The sequence below is a fragment of the Erithacus rubecula genome, assembly GCF_903797595.1.
Source record: "Erithacus rubecula genome assembly, chromosome: 3".
In the NCBI taxonomy this organism is placed as follows: domain Eukaryota; kingdom Metazoa; phylum Chordata; class Aves; order Passeriformes; family Muscicapidae; genus Erithacus; species Erithacus rubecula.
This window is the reverse complement of record NC_136689.1, coordinates 54,316,686-54,339,565: the sequence shown is the minus strand read 5'-3', so window position 1 is coordinate 54,339,565 and position 22,880 is coordinate 54,316,686. Positions and strand designations below refer to the sequence as shown.

Genomic DNA, 22,880 nt, shown 5'->3' with positions numbered 1-22,880 from the left:
ATTAGGAGGTAACCTATAAAGATTCAAATACAGGCAGTCCCTTGTAGACTCAGATCAGGTCCAGCTTACACAATCCATGGCAGAAGTTTGTATGCAGCACACCATTGTTGTACACCCACTCATTAGCATTGATGTCAATGAAAGGAATACAACAAAGAGGGTTACAGGTGACTACACTACTATGGCAAGATGAAATTTTTTTTTTCCTTCCTGACTGTGGACAGACTCAAAAGATTCAAGCATATTAGAGAGGAAATGTCCTATGCCCCTCCAGTATGGACCACAGTCTATTGGAAGCATGCACTCACTGGCTCAAGAGAAAGGGTACACACCATGACATAACATGCAGTTTTACTCAACCACAGAGAAGATATGAGAAAGTTGCATGGAAAACCCACCTCTGCCTTAGCAGCACAGGTGTGTAAATTGAGAGTGATGGATTGAGAGAGCTGGTGTGAACTACCACAGGAAATTCTTCAAGGATAAATGCTGCTCCAGTTTCCAGTGGGCAAGTTGTCAGACACGATGGAATGGAATGTCACTTCTGATCCTCTTGAAAGGACATCCAATATCTACAAGACACGAATGATGACTGCTATGACTAGAACTAGAGGGACTCTGCCTCCAGCAGGAGGAAAGTGACAACTGATCTATTGGACTATGTGGATCTGATGGCTTTGTGCATCAGACCTGCAAGAGTAATAAGGCTTTGTTTGACACTGGCACAGAGTGTACCCTGATGCCATCAAGATCTATAGGAGCAGAACCTATCTCTGTTTCAGGGGTGACAGGAGGATCCCAACAGCTGACAAGACTGGACCCTGAGGTGAGCCTGATTGGGAATGAATGGCACAATCACCCCATTCTGACAGGCCCAGAGACCCCACTGACCCTTGGCATAGATTATCTAAGGAGATAGTACTTCAAGGACCCAAGAGGGCATCATTGGGCTTTTGGGATAGCTGATATGGAGGCTGAGGAAATTAGACAGCTGAACACCTTGCCTGGTCTCTCAAAGGACCCTTCTGCTGTGGGACTGGTGAAGGTCAGAGAACAACAGGTACCAGTCACCACCACAACAGTGCATCATCAACAACACTGCACCAACTGGATTCTGTGACCCTCATCCATGCGATGATTCCCAAACTGGAGAGCCAGTGGGTGGTCAGTAAGGCTCACTCACCCTTTAATAGCCCCATATGGTCAGTGTAAGTCCAGTAGAGACTGTGAGTGGACTATCATGGTCTGGACAATGTCACACCACTACTGAGAGCTGCTATGATGGATATGTTGGAACTTGAGGATGATCTGGAGTCCAAGGCAGCAAAATGTTGCCACCATGTACATTGCTAGTGCATTTTTCTCCATTTCTTTGTCAAGAGAGTGCAGGCTTTTACCTGGTGGGGTGTCCTATATGCCTGGAACTGATGGCCCCAGGGGTGGGAGCACATCCCCTCTATTTGACATGGGCTGATCCAAACTAAACTTGAAGAGGGTGAGACTCCAGAATACTTGCAACCTGTTGATGACATTATTGTGTGGCACAACACAGCAGAGGGAGTTTTTTGAGAAAAAAAAGGAAGATAATCCACATCCTTCTGAAGGTGTATTTTGCCAAAAATCAAAGTCAAGGGACCTGCCCAGAAATATCAGTTTTTAGGAATAAAATAGCAAGATGAATTGATCCAGTGGATGTGGTCAACAAAACAGCAGTTATGTCCCCACCAGCCACCAAGAAGGAAACACAAACTTTCCTCAGTAGTGTGGGTTTTTGAATGATGCATATTCCAGATTACAGTCAGATAGTAAACCCTCTCTATCAAATGACCCAGAAGAAGAAACATTTCAAGTGGGGTCCTGAACAGCAAGCTTTGTAACAAATTAAACAGGACATTCCTTGGGAGCGATAGGCCAAGTTAGGAAAGGACAAAATGTGAAAAATACGCTGTACACTGCAGCAGGACACATGGACCTTCCTGGAATCTCTGGCAATGGAGTCTGGAATACAAAGGATATGAGTCCTGTTATACCTCAACTGAAAAAAAGGTACTGGCAATTTATGATGGAGTTCAAACTGCTTCAGAAGGGATTGTCACTGACGCACAGCTCCTCCTGGCACCCTGGTAGCCTGTTCTGGGCTGGATGCTTAAAAGGAAAACCCTTTTCACACAACATGCTTCAGATGCATGCAAAGTTATTTGTGCTGATCACTCAGAAAGCTCAAACAGAAACCCCAAATTGCCCAGGGATATTGGCCTGAAGGCAAAATCACAAATCATGGATTGGCCTCAAGGCAAGAATTTTAGACTATCATCATCATTGGAGGAGGAAAAGATGATGTTCTGAAGAGGTCCCATCATATATAATCAGCGACCAGAAAATGAAAAGTCATATGTACTCTTTACTGATGGTTCTGCTGTATTGTAGGAATATACCAAAAATCAGAAGCTGCTGTATGGAGTTCTGTGTGATGAGTTGCAGAAATTAGACAAGGTGGATTTAGGTTGCAGAGCTGTAAGATGTCCAGCTGGCTTTAGATTTTTCTGAATGAGAGAAATGGCAGCACTCTACATCTATACTGACTTGTAGATGGTAAAAAATACTTTGTGGGGGTGGCCCACAGAACAATGGGAAAAGACCAGTTGTCTGTGTGGAGTAAACCCATCCAGAATGATGGAATGTTCTGAAATGAGGAAAGGCACTGCTACCTGGCTTGTAAAACTGAGTCATGTAGTTCCAAGTGTAGCCAAGAATCGGGCTACTGAAGAGCAACACAACAATGGATAGATGGATTGAGCTGCCAGTATTAAAGTTCTGGGTGGGTCTGGATTGCCAGAATAAGGGTGAATTATTTTCTGGCTCAGTGGGACCCATGATGTCTCGGGTCACCAAGGAAGAGATGCAACAGGGAGGAGATGGGTTTGTGATTGAGGGTAGACATAGCCATGAATCCTGTCTCTCAGGTTATCCACAGCTGTAAAATATGCACTGCAGTCAAGCAGGCCAAGTGGATAAAGTCTCTGTGGTATGGAGGACAATGGCTGAAATATAAATGTGTGGAGGCCTGGGAGGTTGATTACATCACACTCTTTCAAACCCACCAAGAAAGTACTATGTATTTACAGTGGTGGAAACAACCACTGGAGATGTGCTCCATGCCTCAAGTCACTTGCTGAAATGCCATCTTGGGCCTTGAAAAACAAGTTCTGTGGCAACATGACACCCCAGAAAGAATTGAGTCAGACAACAGGACTAATTTTAAAAATCACTTCATAGACAGCTGGGCCAGACAGCACAGTATGCAGTGGGTGTATCATATTCACTATCATGCATCAGCCTCTGGGAACATTGAATGGTACAATTGGCTGTTAAAAACCATACTGAAAGCCATAGGTGGTGGGACATTCAAACATTGGGATCTACATTTTCTGGAGGCCATCTGGTTAGTCCACACTAGAGGCTTTGCTAATTGAGCTCCCCCTGTGCAATTAAAACTTCCACATACCATACAAGGGGACAAATTCCCTGTGGTGCATATGAGGAATATGTTTGGAAAGACAGTTTGGCTTAGTTCTGCCTCAAGCAAATGTGGGATTGTTTTGCTCAAGGATTTGGGTGCACTTGGTGCGTAATGCGGAGTGACTAGGAAACTCTATGTATACCACAAAAGGATCTGATTTTTGGGTGAGAACAGTCTGTAATGTTGAACTGTATACTGCTGGCTGCTGAATGACACTACCACTGTGTGCCATAACCATCATGGACCATGGATATGAACTGCTCCAGACACATCAGTTGTGAACTCCTGATGCAGCTTGGAACCACCCAACAGCACATCAGCCCTCCTGCCCTGGAAGACACCTAGGATGGATAGAACCCACAGTCATGGACTAAATGAACTCAACAGGCATCTTGGAGGGATGGCCATTAACTACAAAAATGATAATAGTGCTTATAAATACATACATACTTTTATTTTTGTGTGTATATATGTATATAGTTGGAAAGTGTAGGATCTGGGCATAATGCAAGTGGTATAGAATAAAGAATTACCCTGAACAGGGTAATTTTCACAGAAGCCAGAGGAGGCATGGCTAGGACCTGGAGGTTATTCTATACCACTTCACACAATTTTTCTGGGATGGGGGAAGGGCTTTCTTCTGAGTTGGGATAATGAGGCAGTGGTCAGATTGTTCTCCATGCTGAGCATATGCATGTGAATCACTTGCTGTTCTCTTGTACAGCTTTGCTATTCATATTGTTCCTATTATTATTTGTTTTCTTATCTCATTGATGTTTCCAGGAGATTGTTCTAAAGTTATGATCTGTATCTTTTATGTGCCTTCAATTCTCCTTTCCAGCTCACTGCAGGGGGAGGGGAATGGGTGATTGGGAGCAAGTGGCTAGTGAATTGTTTTGAGGTTTTTAGTGGGAGCACTAAATTGGAGAACACCATCTCTAAACCATCATACCATCACTAGCCAAGGGGATATGGTTGCAAGGAACTTGCTTGACCTAGGATTGGACATTTATTTCCTTATGGTAACTTACTGCAGACCCTCTCCTCTCCTCTCCTCTCTCCTCTCCTCTCCTCTCCTCTCCTCTCCTCTCCTCTCCTCTCCTCTCCTCTCCTCTCCTCTCCTCTCCTCTCCTCTCCTCTCCTCTCCTCTCCTCTCCTCTCCTCTCCTCTCCTCTCCTCTCCTCTCCTCTCCTCTCCTCTCCTCTCCTCTCCTCTCCTCTCCTCTCCTCTCCTCTCCTCTCCTCTCCTCTCCTCTCCTCTCCTCTCCTCTCCTCCTCTCCTCTCCTCTCCTCTCCTCTCCTCTCCTCTCCTCCCTCTCCTCTCCTCTCCTCTCCTCTCCTCTCCTCTCCTCTCCTCCTCTCCTCTCCTCTCCTCTCCTCTCCTCTCCTCTCCTCTCCCTCTCCTCTCCTCTCCTCTCCTCTCCTCTCCTCTCCTCTCCTCTCCTCTCCTCCCTCTCCTCTCCTCTCCTCTCCTCTCCTCTCCTCTCCTCTCCTCTCCTCTCCTCTCCTCTCCTCTCCTCTCCTCTCCTCTCCTCTCCTCTCCTCTCCTCTCCTCTCCTCTCCTCTCCTCTCCTCTCCTCTCCTCTCCTCTCTCTCGCATGACTTAACCTATATCAGAAAAGATCCCCAGCTCTGTTGATTTCCCAGAATTTTGAGATGTGACATGTTACAGGTCTTCACACATCAAGTGACCATGCTGTAGACATGAAAGATTCTAAGTGGAATACTGATTTTTTATACTCAACATCTATGAGCATCTCTTCAAGCAAACATCTTCCCTTAATTAATTATTCCTACAAATGTGTTTTAGCTAGCCATTAGGGTGCTGCTCAAACAGTTCAGAAACCAAGTGTCTCTCTGAGCAGTCACAAAGACAGGTAGGTGTTCTTTTCCAAGACAATGAGACACTGGCTTTTAGAAGGTCTAAGGAGCAAGAGAAGAATTATGAGGTGGCATTGAGAGATACTTATTCTGAGTGACACAGTTGACACAGTAAAGGAATATTACTTGGAAATGCTTCTGTGTTTAGTGTGTTTTACCTTGATATTTGTATATCAGGCTCCTAAATTAAATTAGAATTTTCCTATAGTAGAAGGATACTATTGCTTGTTGTTCTATATAAAATCCTAACAGAACTCTTGCCCCTCATTTTATGTATGTTATATTAACAAAAATAAGAATTCAGCTGTTCTTATATCCACAGAAGCTTTTCTTTGCTTAATTTCCTGAATATTTCAGCTTCTATTTGACATTTGTCAGAACAGTAACAAGAAGTTCAACACAATTATAGTAAGCTGTGAATTTAAATATTTTACAGTATATTTAACACACTAGTTAAACTGTGGGGAGTACTGCAGCTATGTCATCCTATACATATCTTCTCAACATAAAGCAATGTTATAGAGTGACTGAACTAAATTAAAGGGCCTTTTGAAACACATGACTTGAAAAACTGGAAAATTGAGGAATATTGAGTTATAACAGTTGGTATTCTACATTGTGATGCTAGAAATGGACTTTCAGTTCTGAGGGCTGGTGGCATGTTTGGATGTTGTGGATTATGTTTTCCCAGGTGTATGATCTTACATTTGTCCTTGTTGAACTTCATCAACTTTCTTGTGAGCCCACTCTTCCAGCCCATCCAGGTCTACCTGCAGATTGAACTCTCCTTTTAGAAGTGTTCCATTTTCCACTTGGTTTGGTAACATCAGCAGCCAGGATACACTTGATCCCATCATCCAGATCACTTATAAAGATATTAAACAGCATTGGGTCCTGTATTGACCACTGGAGTATACTGCTTGTGACAGGTTGCTAGTTTGAAAAGAAGCTATTTACCACCACATGCTGACAGATCCTGTCAGCCAATTCCACCTGCTACACTTGATTGTATGCCACTTGTCTAAACTGTAACACATCAGTGTCTTTAGGAGGAGGCTATTGGAAACCATATCAAAATTCTTGGAGAACTTCAGGTAGACAATGTCCATGGCCTGTCCCACATCAACCAACCAGGTTACTTTCTCATAGAAAACTATTGGTGTTTTCTTTGGAAAAAATCACTTATCTGCATCCAGCCAGACTTATCTAAAAGATTAAAAAAGACACGCAAAGAAGTGCAAGCCCTGAAAAATCTTTCTGACACTGATGTTTTCTCGTGAAAGATTTGTTCTGAAAACTGAGCTCTCTGGAAAACAATGAGAAAAAAAACCAAAAAAACCGAGAGGCATTCTTGTGCTCAAGTGATTTTTAGTTGGTGCATATAAGTACCAAGCAAGCAGGGAAAGTTCTAATGAAAAGTCATTGGAATCATGATGCTTAATTCACCAACTTCTCCTTGGACTACAGCTTTTCTAGTGAGATTCAAATTCTCCACAATTTATATTTAAAAAAAAACAAACCCAAACAATCTAAACAAAATCCAAACTTAATGAAAGAAAGTAAAATGAGAGGCTTTTATAATTGTAACATAATATATGAAAAGTGCAATGTGTCTTGTCTTTTAAAATTTTCTTCTCAATTTTTTTCTCCAGGGTGACAAAGAAGCAGAACTAGGGCTGCCCTTCTCTCCTCTGTGTGATCGGAAATCTACAATGGTTGCTCAGTCTCAAATAGGTATGTCCTTTTTGATGCATGTAAAGTTGCATTTTAAAAAAACAACTTCATCTTCTCAATAAGATCCTAGTGACCATATAATTTGAGAGAAAAAAAAAGAGAGGAAATAAGGCACAATGGCGTTATTTTCTCCAGATCAAAAATTCAAAGAAGAGGGATTAAATTTATGGTGCTGGTTCCATACAGTAACCAAATTACCTCTAAAGTGTCTGCAGAAATATCTACAGTATCTGGTTATGACACTTAGTCCATGATTTTGTGAGCTGTGAAGACAGGGTACACATGAGAATATCATGTGAATGAGAGTCATTGGTCTATATGAAAATGTAATGTCAGTTCTTTTGGTGACCTGGACAAAACAATTTATTCCTTTCACCCTTTCCCTCCCAATGCTTTAAACCTACCATTATTTTTCACAGAAGCCAAGCAACTAGCAAACTTTTTTCTGTGCCACCCATTCAGAAAAAGGTATCTTTTTACAGACACACCAAAAAACCTAGTGCTTTCTCTACCTTTCCTTCAGTTAGTGAGGGAAAAAGTAGGGGAAGGATGAGGCAACACACCTCACATTTAGTGAAAGAACAAGAGGGGGTGGGTCTAAGTAAAGTAAAACTGTTCAGGGACCTTGGTGCAATAAGGAGAACATGGAAAAGGTGGCTTTGAGGTGGATTTTTGTACCTTGAAAGTAAATGAAGTAAATAGAACATATTCCACCTCACTGGAGAATAGGTAACCAAATGGAATAAAAGAAGAAAGATTACATGGACACTAAAATTGAGAGAACTGAGAAAAACAGAAAGACAGAAAATATGTTAAAGAAAGCAAACAAAAAATTTGAAGCAAGAAATTTCTCTCAAAGAATGAAACAAAGATTTCTCTGAATCTAGGAAAGTACAGATTCATATCTTTGGCTAAGAGTTGTTTCTGTTTAAAATTATTTCATTGTTCCTGGTAGGCAAGCCATTTTCTCAGAGACAGCATCCCAGATTTTTCTGGCTTTGGAAATTCAGAAAATTCACCTAAGAATCTGAGTTTGAAGAGCCCTATACAAGCCTGGCCTGGTTACCTGGTTACTCTGGAGCAATAACCTACCATACAACCGTGTGTTCTGCCAGTAGCTCGGTGGAGGAAAGCAGGAACAAACTTGAAGTGCTGCAGTCTTAGCTAAAACTCATGTTGAAGACTCCTGGACACAGGCTAATTGCTGTGCTGTGGGAGAAGATAAACTCTCCCTCACTGGTAGCTGTGAGGGAAAGCACAGGTGGATACTTCTCCTACACATCTGTTTTATCAGCTTTCAGATATGCTCCTCATTTACAAAGAAGAGTTGCTGTGCCTTCTCCAGCGTCCCTCTACACTGGGTTGTGTGTGCTTGGGAACCAGTTTTCTGGTCCTCTCCTTTTGTGCTCCTTTGCTCAGAAAGACCAGAAGAGGAAAGAAACTTCTATTCTGACACCCCTTCTTTCAAGACACTGCAAAATTACTGTTATACTAAACCATCAGAAATACAATTTATTTTAGAGACACTTGTCAGTAGGCAAAGGCAGGGTTATTTAGTCATGCACTCTTTCATTTGTGCACTTTAGTAATAAAACTGAAATTAATAGATTACTCTTTATTTTTGCCTTTTACCATTACAAAATTATTAATTTCTCAGTCTGTTGCACATTTTGACAGTGTCTTTCTTTAACGCCCCTTTTCCTGAATTGCAGCCACCTGTTTTATGGCTATCTGCTGAGATAAGACTTTCAAAGTTGAAGCTAGACTCTCAGACAAATAATCTCCTTTCATCATTTATTTGCCCCATTAGTAACCTCAAAAAATCTTTATTGGAATAGTAATTACATTTCTTTGCTTTATTAAGTTCTACTGAGTTCCAAATTGTGCCATTATATAGTTGGACTTGACGAGCTTAGAGGTCCTTTCCAACCTTAGTGAGTCTATGATTGTCTTCTGCACCAAGCAGCCATCAATTCTCACAAATTAAAAAACCTTTGTTCCTTGTGAAATAAAACAGGGCTTTTGGTTCTATCAAGGACACAGTCTAGAAATCATGTTCTGGTGGCTCAACTTCTTTGTAGTTGCTGGTTTGGTGCTGTAAGGTCACTGTAGATGCAACAACAGTGGGCACACATTTTCATTAATGAAAGCTTTTCACAAATGCATACTGAAGATTTTGGAAGTATGGACTTCTTACATCCAACAGAAAAAAACTCCTCAAAGGAAAGAATGCGTCTCTCCTGTTGTGTCAGGTTATGAAAAAATTGTTCAGTTTAAACTAATAAATAAAATTCCCATAAATATAAATCACTGAACTTTATTTTGAAAACCTATTAATGTTAACTATAATGGCCAATTTATCATCCTTTTTCTTATTCAATAGAATGAGTACGGCAAATATTCCTGTACCATAGTGAAGTACAGAAATTGGGAGAGATTTTTGTTGGGAAGTCAAGATGTTTGTCAGAGTGGTGGAGAGAAAAAAAACTGGAAAGAAAATCAGACCAAGACTTTAATATTTTCCAAGAAGCATATCAGAAACTAAAAATTCTCTGGTTTAAACTTGTCTTACTTGGTTTAAGCTTGTCTTACTGATGATCAGCCTTTATTGCCTCTTTTGCAGCTTATAAATGCAACAGCATGCTTTTATTTTGTCCTTTTACTGTCAAGAAATAAAAATGCACTTTCAGAAAACATTGGATAAAGGCTGATGGGTGCATGCTGCTGATTTTCTCTTATGGTGGATTTTAGAGAAACTGTCCTCTACCCAATTTCTTCTATGTTGATGTTCACAGGTATAATGAATGAACACTAGGCATATGCCTGGAATTCACTCAGCGTGCAGCATTAACTGGTAAAGTCATCTTAGTCTCTGGGGTACAGAAATGTTTATCATGCTCATTCTATTGAAGGAGAAAAAGAATGATAAACTGGTCATTAGCACTAATAGGTTTTAAAACTCAGGCTCATTATTTGATATTCAGTGTTTTCAGTAGCAGACTAAATTACTGTATTTAAATCTCAGTGTCTTCAGGTAAAGAGTAAGAGCACACAAGGAGGGGGAGGCATGTTGGAATATGGCAAACGTTACATAATTTTAATAAAGTAATAATTTCTTTTTCTACAACAGCAGATTATGATTCCAACTTTATTATAACCCCTTTTTTAAGGTAACATAGTCAAATAGATTATTCATGTTATAGGGAATAGAAGAAAAAAAGCCACTTAGCAAAGAAAAATTGTCCTACGAATTTCAGTTTGTTAGTTTTAAATTTTGTTTTATTTGAGTGGGCCCTTTTGGCACCTGTGCTCATCTCTGTTGATGAGATGCAAGACTTCTCACAGGGAAAACTTGATTCTTAAACACAACTGTTCAATGTGTTTTTGTGCAACTGTTCAGTATCCCACAAAACAGATCCTGCCTCCTTGCTGCTGAATTAGTGGCACATTCATGTGTCTGGTGTCAGAGATTTGTGTGTCTCAGGGTTGTTAGGGGTGAAGGAGCAAGTGGCAGTGGTACTACTTGCTGAGCAGAATGACAAGCTACTATGACTTGGGTTTCTTTGGTCATTAAGAGGTAAATAAGTTTTTGAATCAAGGGGAAGAGAAGAGACATACAGACAGACAGACACAAAAATGTGTAAATCAAGTTCTCATTATCCTTAGGATTTCTGTGGCACACTTAACACGTTTTCGGCCATTAAAATTTTCAGTGCTTAAAAAAAATGATATTAAGTTTGCTGGGATTATCTAAATTGTGATCTAGCACACAATTTCCTGTTATACTGCTTGCATTCTGATTAACTACCTGGGAATTCTTTCTTTCCTAAATTTTAACAGATAAGACTGACCCACTGTTACGGAGGCACATGATTCACATCTTCAGATAAAACTGCATGTGTCTCCAGATTTACAAAATGTTACTTGAAAGTAATATTTTGAATTTGATTGGCATGAAAATACACCTAATAATCTATCCTTTTAAAAATTTAGCAAAAATATGGGGAGGGAAATTGAACTAGGAGGATGCTCAATTGCTCCACGCTCAAGACGTGAATGGAAGCATCTATGAATTCAGGTGCCTGAACCACATTACCTCTTCTTTTATTGTTCAGTTATCACCTAGAATCACCAGTATCATAGAAACATATCATGATCTAGTCAGAGAAATTACAATATTATTAATGAATAATAAATTGTTGATAATTAAAAATATCTAAAAATTAATCGTAGAGATTTGTAACGGTAGTAATTGTAACCTGGACTCCAGTGTGCCCTAGGAGGGATTAAGGATTTAGTTGTTTTCTTGGCTACCTGCAGTACTAAGTAATTTCATAAGTGAAGTGCTAAAAGAATTAGAGAAATGTGCAAGCTCCTGTAAGCTACTCACTTCCACATTTTATTCATGCAATTTGAATCTTCATTCATCTCAAGACCTTTTGATCACAGGGCTCTTCAGTCTGCATTTCCTAACATTCAGATCAGAGCCATATTCATCTCTGTCAAACTGAATACTGGAAATATTTGGATCTTTATTATTTTTTCCTTTTTTTCTTAAATTAAAAATTGCTGGGAAAGCATCTAGATCTGTTTTATTATCAACAAGAAAAAGTTGGTCAAGCACTGAGGAGAGAGAATTCACAGCAAGATATTGATAAGCAGTGAGGGAGGTTTAAGCTTACTGATATTATTACTGTTATAATTATTTTCTTTTTTGAGAGAGTTCTTCTTTGAAGGTGAACTTTTTTTAAGTTTTATCAAAATCTACGTGGAATTTGATTTCAGTATCATACTACTCCTCTTATAAAACAAATCTTGATGATTCTGTTTATGTTTGCCAGAGTCTCTTTCTAATGTTTAAGTAGGCATTTTTATTATTTAAAATCTTTTATTTCATGCTATATTGAGAGTCTTGGGTCAGGGATTAATGTATAATTCATTTTTTCCTTTCTAGCATGTGCCTATTCCTCTTTCAAAGTATAATTTTTTAACTGTCATTTACAGCGTGGTCATCTGTATTCTCTGAAGCATGGACTCCACATAAATCCTGCTCTTGTCTGCTTGACTCTGCTTGTGTTTCTGCTCAGGTTTCATTGATTTCATTGTGGAACCCACCTTTACTGTGCTGAGCGACATGACAGAGAAAATTGTGACTCCCCTAATTGATGAAGCTTCCCACTCTGGCCTGTCTGGATTTAGGCGTTCCAGGTGAATAACCTTGCACCCTCTCCCTTCATCTGCACTAGCTGCCCATGCAATTAGCTGCCCTGGTTTGCCTCTACAGTGTATATCTTTCTTGTGGCTTGAAGACTCACATCTCCATTGCCAACACCACAGCTCACCTTGTGAGGTGACTTTGTGCAAGGAAAGTCCAGCCTGGAGGAGATCCAAGAGAGAGGAGGGTGGCGTCAGCCTGAGCCATAGCTTCTAAGGCCAGGAGCACAAATGGTTGTAGCCATGTAATCAGATACACTCTCAGTGCTCTATTAGTCACTAATGTCAGAGAAAGGTAATGAGAGTAATTGGGAGGCACTTGCTTCTTCATGACTGGAAGTATAAATGGGATTGAAACACAAATGATAGCTGGAAGGAATAAGCACACTTTTGTGACAGTATTTAGGATCATGCAAATGTGTGAACCACCACAATTACCTGGAGTTTAGGTGCAGGAAACCTTGGCCCATTCAACCTGCACTGCTGTTTTAGAGATACTGCTCTTTTATTAGTTTAATTTGCAGGGCACATCTTGGGATTCAAATCCCACATGGCTAGTGCTCCCTAGAGTAGGGCTATCAAGTCAGGATTCACTGTCCCAGGTGACTTCTTTGCTCTTGGGCAAATGATGACCAAATGCTAATATTGTTCTCTGTCAGTAACCTTGCTGCCTTTATTAAAATGTTCAAAACTAATCAAAAGTCAGCTGTAGGATCTGTAACAGAAGTTAATGTCTGAGCCTCAGCTGAGGTTACCAAGCTCTTGACAGAGATTGACCTGTGCCTAATACCTCCCATTGGTGAAATTTAGGAGACTCCTCCTGTGATGTATTTGATTTCTAGAATTGCCCAAGTTTCCAGTAATATTTAGGGAGTGGAGATACACGAAAAAGGTAGTTACAGCAGTTTGAGTGATTCTATTTCTCAGTGAGAATGAATGCCATGAAACAGACAGGCAAAAGCAGCCCTTTATTTCTAATACTGGCTCAGGTTGTACTCTTTGCTTTAACATTGGTTGGACTGAGGTGGGAGAGAGGGGAAGGATAAGGGATTCAAGATTAGTTTTTCCAGCAAATTCTGTTATCTGACTTTCAACCATTACTTTTTCTTAGCTGTATTTGAGTGTATGGGATGCTGATTTCTTCTGTGTTTTGTGATATTGTGTCCCAGTTTGAATAGCATTAGTCCCTCTGAAGTTAAAAGATCAAGTGTCAAGAGCACTGGATCGGAAGGAAGTGCCTCACTCAACTGCTCCATACTCACCGTGGACTTCAAAGGTTTTAAAGACACCTGGACTGAGGTGGTGCAGCAGAACAGGGAGAAATGGAAAGCACAAGCCACCAAAGGTAACAGCCAGGCTTCTTAGTGAAAGAATAAAATTCTGTTGTCCTCTTCTTCTTCAAGCTTATCTTCAATCTAATAATTCTCAAATTGTTTGTTTGAATGAATCCACCTATTGAATTCAATAACCCACTCTGAATTCAGAAAGATAGGGACATTGTGACTCAGCTGTGACTTATATTCTTCTAAGGCAGTGTAAGTGTACATAATAAAGAAGATATGAACAATGGGAGGAGGAAAGATGTAAAGGGAATTCCCCTAAAGTCACAAATCAGATTCAGTGGATGCAAGAGTAGTTGGAATCATATTTATAAATATAAGTTTATCAATTGTTCATTGTTCAGGTTGAAAGAGGGTGTTAGTTTTAGACATGGATGATAGTTAAGGGGAGAAGGACAGGATATTCTCTATTCACATCTGGTTTCATATTTCTGGTGATAACGTGGAAAATTATTTAGGAACTAAGTTGAAATTGTGTGTGATGACATCAGTCTGGGAAGCACTGCAAACATTTCAGAAGAACATGAGGGCTGTGTTGGCTGAAGGTTGACCAGGGTTTAATACTGTCATTAAATTGAAAAAACATCTCAACCAACATCCCACCACCACTGAAAAAACCCAACAAAGCAAAGCAAAGCAAAGCAAAAGCAAAGCAAACAAAGCAGCACTCCCCCTACATATATAATAAAAAAACCCACAGAACACTTTGCTTCTATGACCCCTTCTTATCTTTTCAGCAGTAACAAAGCCCTCAATGCTATTCTGTTTCCAGTTTTGGCCATTGCAGTTGAAAAGAACATGTGAACCAGTTATAGTCAATGCAGAGTACAGCAATGAAAATGATGATAACTTGTTTATCATCAATAAAGTGTATAGCTGAAAGCAGATTTTTGAAGACTACTGCAGTTGCAAAATATGGAAACTTTTTTTATTCAAATACTCTGGATCATTAAGAGGAGAAAAAATTGGCAGGTTATTATAGAGATTATTATAATGTCTAGTAAGTTAGACATTAGCAAATCTCTATTATTGGAGTTCTTTTGGAAATACTAAGAGCCATATTTTGAGAATTATTTAGGTAAAATTGTCCTTTAGCTCAAGGGTATGGATGATTGCCCAAGATATCCTAGAACCCTTAGGTGATTTAGACGAGATTTGGAGAAAAAAAAAGGAGGAATTTTTAATTTCTTTTTCTTTCCTTCATGAAACTGTGATACAATTTATTCTCTTATCTGAATGGTTGTTGCTCTATCCCTTATTTAATGGAGTTTTTTTGTTTTATATAAATGGAAAGAGTTTGATTTTAATGTATTATGTGGCTGTGACTTTAGGGATTTGGCATAATTCTCCAAAGTGCCAGAGCAGATTTTCCCTCTCCAACTGCAAGACTGTCTAAAGGTTCAGGAAATCATGCATTATTCAAAACAAGTTTTCCTTTGTGATTAAAACTTGCCATTAAGGAAAAACACTTTCCAGGAACATGAAAACAAAACCATAACTCAAAATCTGTTTATGTTCCAGGGACTTTTTTTTTTTTTTTGATTGGTTGGTTTTGTTTGTTTATTTGTTTGTGTTTGGATGTTTGTGTGTTGAGGGATTTTTTTGTTTGTTTCTGTTTTGTTGTGGTTTTTATTTGTTTATTTATTATCTAGCAATTCCTTATAGGCCAAATTTAAACTAATCAAACAAGCAAAACATTTAACATGTTCAGTGTCTTTCAGTAGAGGTGTGTTGAGTGAATGAAGTTATGATACAGGTAACAAGTTTTAAGAATTTAATATCAACATGTACCATGTGTATTTTCTTCATTAAGCATAAACTGTATAAAAATCCTATGTGCAAGACAGACCTGTGGGGGACTTCTACATAATTTCTGTGTTTCTAGGTTCATTTAGCAGTACAAGCATGCATATTTTTTTAATCCTGAATGAGTTATACAAACATATGACCCAGCATACCTTTGTATGGGCTAAGGACTAAGGAACTGTTGTTGGACTCCAGCTCCATCAGTGTCCTTGCTCAGCTGCTATTTTCTCTTGACCTGTAGCAGGTTTCTGCACCACCTTCCTTGCCTGTCTCATAGCAAGGCCTACCACACAGCAGGGGCTTAAACTGCTGACCCTTGACAAACTGGTGTCTTGCAGTCAAGATGCATTGCCAATAAAAATAATTTTTATTAATAGAATACAGAAAAAGTACTGTTTGTTGGCAGTAAATTGAAGTTGGGGATCAGAAAGGAAGGAACATATTATTGCTAGCTTTGTAGCTAATATTATTAAATTATTTGTAAAGAGATTTGTAAAAATAAAAGATTTCTCACATTGTGTGGGAAAAGTGAGTTTATTACCAATTGGGTCGCTGTTTTGTTTTGTTTTGTTTTGTTTTTTTACCTAAATGATCATCATTAAAGAGCAACAAACAAAAGAACTGACTAGACAAATGCTTTGTACTTTAATGTACAAAGCACCATTTTGAAAAAGTATTTTCTGACACTACTTTTGACAAGAGACACTTATTCAATGGTGTTGTAGCAAGCCAAATTCTCCTGAGACAAAGAAACTTGTGGTTCAGATGCAGAATAAAGCTTTTATTTTTTACAGATCCCTAAGTGAGAGGAATCCTTTGGCATGCCATAAGACCCTGACATTAGTTCAGTTGGTTGGGTACAGGTTTGACCTCTGTATGGCCCATTCCCTCTAGAGTTGCACTTTATGGATCCCTTTAAACTCAGAATATTCTATGAAATCTGTGAGACACACTTACAGTCTTCAGTAGCTAGCATATCTTTTTGCTGCTTAAGAATTTTGGAAAACCGCTTTATCAAAAGTGATCTTTAAATGGTAAGAAAAGGACATGTACATAAAATACATTTAGGAGAATCAGGGGTTTATTTCAGAATATTTTATTAAATGTCCTCCTATATTCTTTTCTGTTGTCAAGTCACTTCCTATATTTATCTAAGTAAATTTGTTTCCATATGAAAAGCTAAAGTAAACTTAGATACTGAGTGAGTTGTTCTTGTCAAATTGACTGAGAGTCATGATTTCTTTCCTTGTTTGGCATCTCTCTTTGCTGAAGATGCAGAAGAAAAAGCCAAAAAAGAAGCAGAGGAAAATGCTTCTCAGGGAACAGATGAAAAGGAAAGACATGAACGGGATGGGAAGCCAAGTGAAGATCTCACAGAAGCAAAATCAGAAAAGAGCAAAGAACCAAATTCTGGAGAAAGCAAAAGTGCAGATTCCAGTAAGAATCCCATAAATGACATTTGGCAAAGTGGTATGAGCAAACATGAAGCCTATCAAGGGAAAAATGCACCTAGGACAGATAAGAAAATGGATCTTCATCATACTGTGGGAGAAGAGAAACAGCATGTTCAGAATGGTGAGTTCTCTTCTACTGAAACATAAAACCAGCCCTAAAAACAGTATCTCACCTTTGTAATGGGGGAACCTGATGTCCCGAAAAAGCATTCCTGAGGCCAGAGTCTCTTCCTGAACATAGGCATAGTCACCTATATATGGGAATCAGAAACTAAATTAAATTCCAAGCAATGTTCTTCTATAGATGGGATTCACCATTCCTGCTTGGAAAAAAAGAAAAAATAGTTTTTTCAAGGAACTGAAGTAGCCTCTTACAATACACAGCATGGAAAGCTGAAACAAATATTCATATTCCTGCTTCATTGAACCTCTTCATTGCTTGAAGACAAGAGAGAAGCCAAAGTTGGCTTATAAACTCATTTTAAAGCAAATTAAAAGCATCTTTGATTTGAGCCTCAGATCAAAATATGTTTTGAAACAGCGAATTTTTTTCTCCTCTCTTTTATTTTAGGATTTATTTTACCTATCTTTCCTTTGTTTGGTTTATTTTTTTTATAAGGACAATCACTAGCCTTTATTTCTTGAGGGTTTTTTTTGACAGAAGTTTTATTCCAGATTTTTAAACCTGCTAAAGAACTGAGTTAAAATAAGAATCCCATTTTGCACCCCCCAAAAAAGGTTGGAAAAAAGTTTGCAAATTCCATTAAACATTAAAAAAACTTATTAAACCTAACAGAAGAGATAATTTGTCTCTTGGCCATTGCACTGTCCTTTCCTGCACAGCTCCTTCTTCCTGGAGCCAATATCAAAAAATGCCAGTACAGCCACATGTATCTTGTCACACACTCGGTTCATATTGTGCAGTCCAAAAGTAGTGGAAAACCACTTGGAAGCCTCCTCTTAGAAAAAGACTGAAGGAGCATTTAGGCTTTGAAATTCCATGCTCAGGAGTGAGTTTAGATGGCAGGAGATGCAGATACTCTGTTTAAAACATTCCTGATATCATTCTCAGGGTCACTGGCCTTTCTCAGTAATTCCTTCTCAATTAGGGGTGTTTTTAGATTGGAAGGGCTGTGGGAATCAAAGCTGTCATTCTTGCTAATGCATGGGATTTTTCTTCAGATAGTGTTACATGTGTGAACAGGAATGGGCCCCTCAGGAATATGAAAAGGTCAGGTACATACAAAATGTGAGTTAGACTGCACCAGACTTTTCTTCTGTAATCCTTTGTTTTGCATGCTTCTAACAATAGGGAATTAAGTGTGCTCTAATGATTTTGCTAGTTCTTTTTTTGGCAGTGTCTCTCTGCTACAGGTGTCAAAAGTACTCTGAAAGGAAATATAATGACTTCTGAAAATTAGTGTCTTCCTCAGGAAAAAAAATTCTGCTTCTTTTTTTATGGGATGAAGGCTTTATGAGGAACAATCACTGCAGGGTCTCTGGGGACTGATGAAATCTTAACATTGATATCTCTAAATTTACCACAGCTTTCTTTATGCCTATATGTTAATATCTCATCTAATGTATTTGTCTCATTATTTCTCTGCCTCTGTAATCCCTTTCAAAAAGATCATTATGATCATTATTCTGCTCTGCTGCTGGCAATATGACAGAGTAGATATTACATTACTCAAAAGTCCCCTTTTCATGATATTCACTGAAAGTTCAGAAATTGTGTTATCAGAGGAGTTTAAATTCTCTGTCATACACTGCCCTGTGCTTTCTTTGAGAGACTGAACTCTGAAACAGTGCATGTGTAGATAGATGATCAGAATTTTTTCCTGCACACACTTAGGGTCAAGCAACTTGTTTATGCAATGGTCGAAAAAAGCTTTGTTGGTTCATCATTACCATCAGCAAGAATACTTTTGTTCTTGCTTACCTTGTGAAACATACCTGTTTCAGTTCCTGAAGACTGCACCCTTTTTTTCTAAGACCACCTTCATCAAACAGACAGCTAAACCCTGCTGGATCTGCTCATAATCTCACTGTACAAACACCCCAAGTCAGTGGCAATGTGATCAGCTGAGGAGGGTGCTGCCTGTCCTGAATCATCTTGTGTTCTTTTTTTTCACACACACAGTGAGCTTAGAAAGATAAACATGAAAAAATTTGAATAAAGACTGAACAGAAAATGCTTTGGTTCCATCTTGTTAAATATTTTGTGGTTTGAAAATAATTCCTTTTTTGTGCTATGATGAAGCTTATTTGGAGAGAGAGATTGATCCACTACCATCCAAGAATAATGAATATGCTAATGGTTAATGCACACTGTGGAAGACGAAGACCTCATTTCTCTACAATTCTTCTTTTTTTGAGCTGTTCCAAAAATAAATATCCATTGCCCATGAGTATTTTGAAGGCAGATCATATCCTCTTTAACACTTAATACCTTTAATCTTGATCCAAAGGCTAGGAAGTAGTTATAGTACCAAAAATAGTAATACAAATGGAATAAGCATCACTGTAATACAGCCTCACATTTACAACATTCTGAAGAGAGGCTTTTACAGCTTTTTTGTGGTGAGGTGTGCATCACAGAAGGAAAAAGACCTTTCTTGCTGTTTGGACACTGCAGCTGGAATAGCTCTGTTCTGCTACAGCTTTCCATTTGACTTTCTGTTTGATCTAGCATTTGGCATTCTCATTTGATGAAGGGATGGTCAAGAAATGTCTGATGTGCTTTGCTGTATGGGTAATAGAGGATGGAAAAAAGAGTCACTCTTGGCTGACATTCATAACATGCACCCCATCTTAAGTTACTATTTTCATTCTGCATTGCTCTGCCAAAGGTGTTTAGTTTTTGGTCTGCTACATAGACTCTAAAAGCAATGATCAGTGCTAGGATGATTGTTCCCTGATACCAGCACAAATGAATCTGTTGGTAAAGGTGTCTGATAAGAGAAACTAAGGCAAAATTACATAGGCCTGTTCAGGGTATCTAAGATGGTTTTTAAAACAGACACTAATGATGAAGCCTTGCAGGATCTTATTTCTTTGGAGAGCATAAACCTTTCAGACTCCTGATTCTGAAATGAAACTTATGATGAAGTTTTTAATGGCCTACATGCAATCAGAGGAATTGTGAGTTTTGCATACGAACTTTAAAAGGTTTTGATAATTGGAAGAAATTTATAAGTAGATTTTAAAACTTGCTTATCCATCAGAGTTGGGTAATTTTTTTTCTGGCACTTTGTTCTGTGAAAATGTTTAAATTAAGTTCTTTTTAAACTCAGACCTTCCCTCCTAAGAGCAACATCTCCTTTGGGTGTTGTGATTTAATTGACTTACAAGCATTAAAATACACTCTGCATGCATTAAAATGCTTATAGTGTTTCTGGTTGTTTCTTATTACTTCTTTCTAGGTGAATTAAAGGAAGACAACAAATTGGACAGAAAAGATGAGTTTACTGTGGGGAATGAATCAAAGAAAACAGATGGTAAGGACAACATTTTATTGCATTTTTGACACACATTTTTATATGCAATCCATTGTTTCCTAAACTTGTAAAACCAAAAAGGTTTTGTGGTAAACAGAAAAAAACTTAACAGAAAGAGTCATTAGATTTGAAAAAAGCCATTGAAGCATTCTGGGGGAAAATCATTCATTTCACATAATGCCTAGTACCACTTAGTTCTGCTGGTAAGCCTTATCCATCAATTTTTGTGCAGTGCCTGAAAGAAAAATCCTGGATTATTAGAGCTGCTTAATAGGAAATGCAGATTTGTGAGATTCTATCCTCCTGACTTTCTTCGGGCTGTATTCTGCTGTCTGTAAGGACAGGATGCATTGGACATGAAGAAAACAGACTGAAGAAAAATGCTGCACAAGAGGTTCTATTAAGGATGCTATTGAAAAAGGAAGCTGCTAAAACATTTTTGAACTGCAGCAATCCCAAGTGACAGGGTGGTTTCATGGGCATCTGGGAATAATTTCAAGTAAGTCTGGCCTAGTGTAGAAGTCCACAGACATTTTAGCAGCCTCAGAAATTTGGAAAACATTTCTAAGTTCTGCAGTGTGTTTACACTTTTGTACTTCCTCACCTGTGTACCACAGGTCTATGGGATGGTATCGGAACCCACATTGCTTCAAGGACAATTGCTGAATTATTAGGTAGCAAAATAAATGCAAACAAAATTTCTAGCATTTTCTTTGTGTATGTATCAGTGAAATTCACTGAAATGTAATTATTCCTAAATATAAATAATACAGTACTTTGTTTTGATGGTCAAAACCATCAAAATTATTTAAATTGCTACTGCTCTAGCAGAGTGGTAAATAGGAAGAAAATATAATACCTCAACTGAACACGTAGAGAATTTCATCTAGAAGCATGTATTAATTTCAGAAACATAATTATGTAGTTTTTCTTAAGAGATCCCTTAGTAAAAACTGCTTAGAAATTTTCAGTTCTTTTATTAAGAGAACTAGTTATTTATATACTTGAGTTAAATGTCTGTCAGGAAAACACTCTTTAACAAGTACCAGTCACATCTCTTACTGCAGTCATGCAGAAACCAAGCACAAATACTGAAATAACATGTGACTCCTCAGATTTTCAGGAGTAGGTGCAGTTCCATATGTAACTATCAAGATTCCAGAAAGATTAATGTGCAGAATGGCTGCTCTCCCTACTCTAGAGGGTGATGCCTGAGCAACACTTGTGCTGGAAGACTGTTTCCCTGCAGGACCAGGTGAATGTAGAAACACTGGGTTTTTTAGGAGCACTCAAGAGCACCAGCCCAGCCAAGAGAGTAGATCCATGACTCTCTAACCTTGAGGAAAAGTTACATTTGAAGGCCTTCACTCTGAATTTTTAAAAAAGATTAAGGCCACATATTTATTTGGGCTGGAGGACCAAGTAATGAATGAGTCATATGAACCTGAAGATTGAGGATGTGAATTTAGTTCTTTGCAAGTTGCTTGTCTTTGGTGTTGTTTATATTTGTTATTCATTGTCCTATAAGAGATAGATAGCTAAGTTCATCTCTCAGGGAAAAGGCCAGTGCCATGGGACCAGTTGATTACAGTGAATAAGCAACTCTAACCATGCAAAAACAATTTGTAGGCAGACTGTTTCTCATTCGGATTATAGCTAATTATTTAATTGATAAAAATCAGAAAAAAAATAATATGAATTATGCACTTTAGAAATAAAAGCACTACAATGGTGCTTTTGCTTTGCCAAATACTGCACAACCTGTTCTGTCTGTCCATTACCCACTCCAGAGCAAATCTCTTTACCAGCCATATGAGGGGTGTGGAGAAAGAAAAATTATCTATGGATAATACATAACTGTTTGCAGACTACTGAAATGTTTGCTCAAACATATGCTTTCTCTTGTGCCAGTGCATGGTCTTTCACTAGTCACATACTGGAAAAAATATTTAAGAATTAGAAAGATTGAGATTATGGCTATAATGTGCTCACCACATGTAATTTGGTGGGTGAAACTCAGCCTGGACTTTTTTCAGGGTCATGTGTATTTGAGTTTTACAACCTCTGTTCTGTTTTTGGGTTTTACAACCTCTGTTCAGTGTGTAGCTGTGGAGTATTTGTATTAAACAGGCCCATTTATGTAACATAACATGAAAGCTTCAGCTTTCTCACCCTACCCTCTTGCATCAGCTGAAGTCTTGAACCCAACTGACAACACTCTTCCTGCTGCACAGGCATCCTGCCCCAGAAAAGAAAGCTGCAGACTGTATTTTGGATAAATCTTTGTAGGATATGTATCCAAGTTGCTTTTAAAATGATATGCAAAAGCAGCTATTGTAATATCTCCTTACAGGCATACATACATGCCAAAATTATTCTAATATGTTTATCCTTCTGCTGCATAGGGAACATAGTGTCTAGAGAGATGTAGA

General features: G+C 38.6%; 1 protein-coding gene across 5 annotated transcripts in view; it reads left to right on the top strand.

Annotated features, from left to right (window-relative positions):
- The window catches only part of PDE1C (phosphodiesterase 1C), a 200,321-nt gene that overhangs the window by 151,688 nt on the left and 25,753 nt on the right, over nucleotides 1-22,880 (top strand). For 3 of the 5 annotated variants that reach the window (XM_079301992.1, XM_079301994.1, XM_079301996.1), the window contains exons 13-17: nucleotides 7,053-7,134; nucleotides 12,222-12,342; nucleotides 13,518-13,693; nucleotides 16,767-17,069; nucleotides 20,374-20,448. In XM_079301992.1, coding sequence (XP_079158118.1) covers nucleotides 7,053-7,134; nucleotides 12,222-12,342; nucleotides 13,518-13,693; nucleotides 16,767-17,069; nucleotides 20,374-20,448 — 757 coding nt within the window. The remainder of the gene's footprint in view (nucleotides 1-7,052; nucleotides 7,135-12,221; nucleotides 12,343-13,517; nucleotides 13,694-16,766; nucleotides 17,070-20,373; nucleotides 20,449-22,880) is intronic. The other 2 variants (XM_079301993.1, XM_079301995.1) reach the window with 1 other exon arrangement.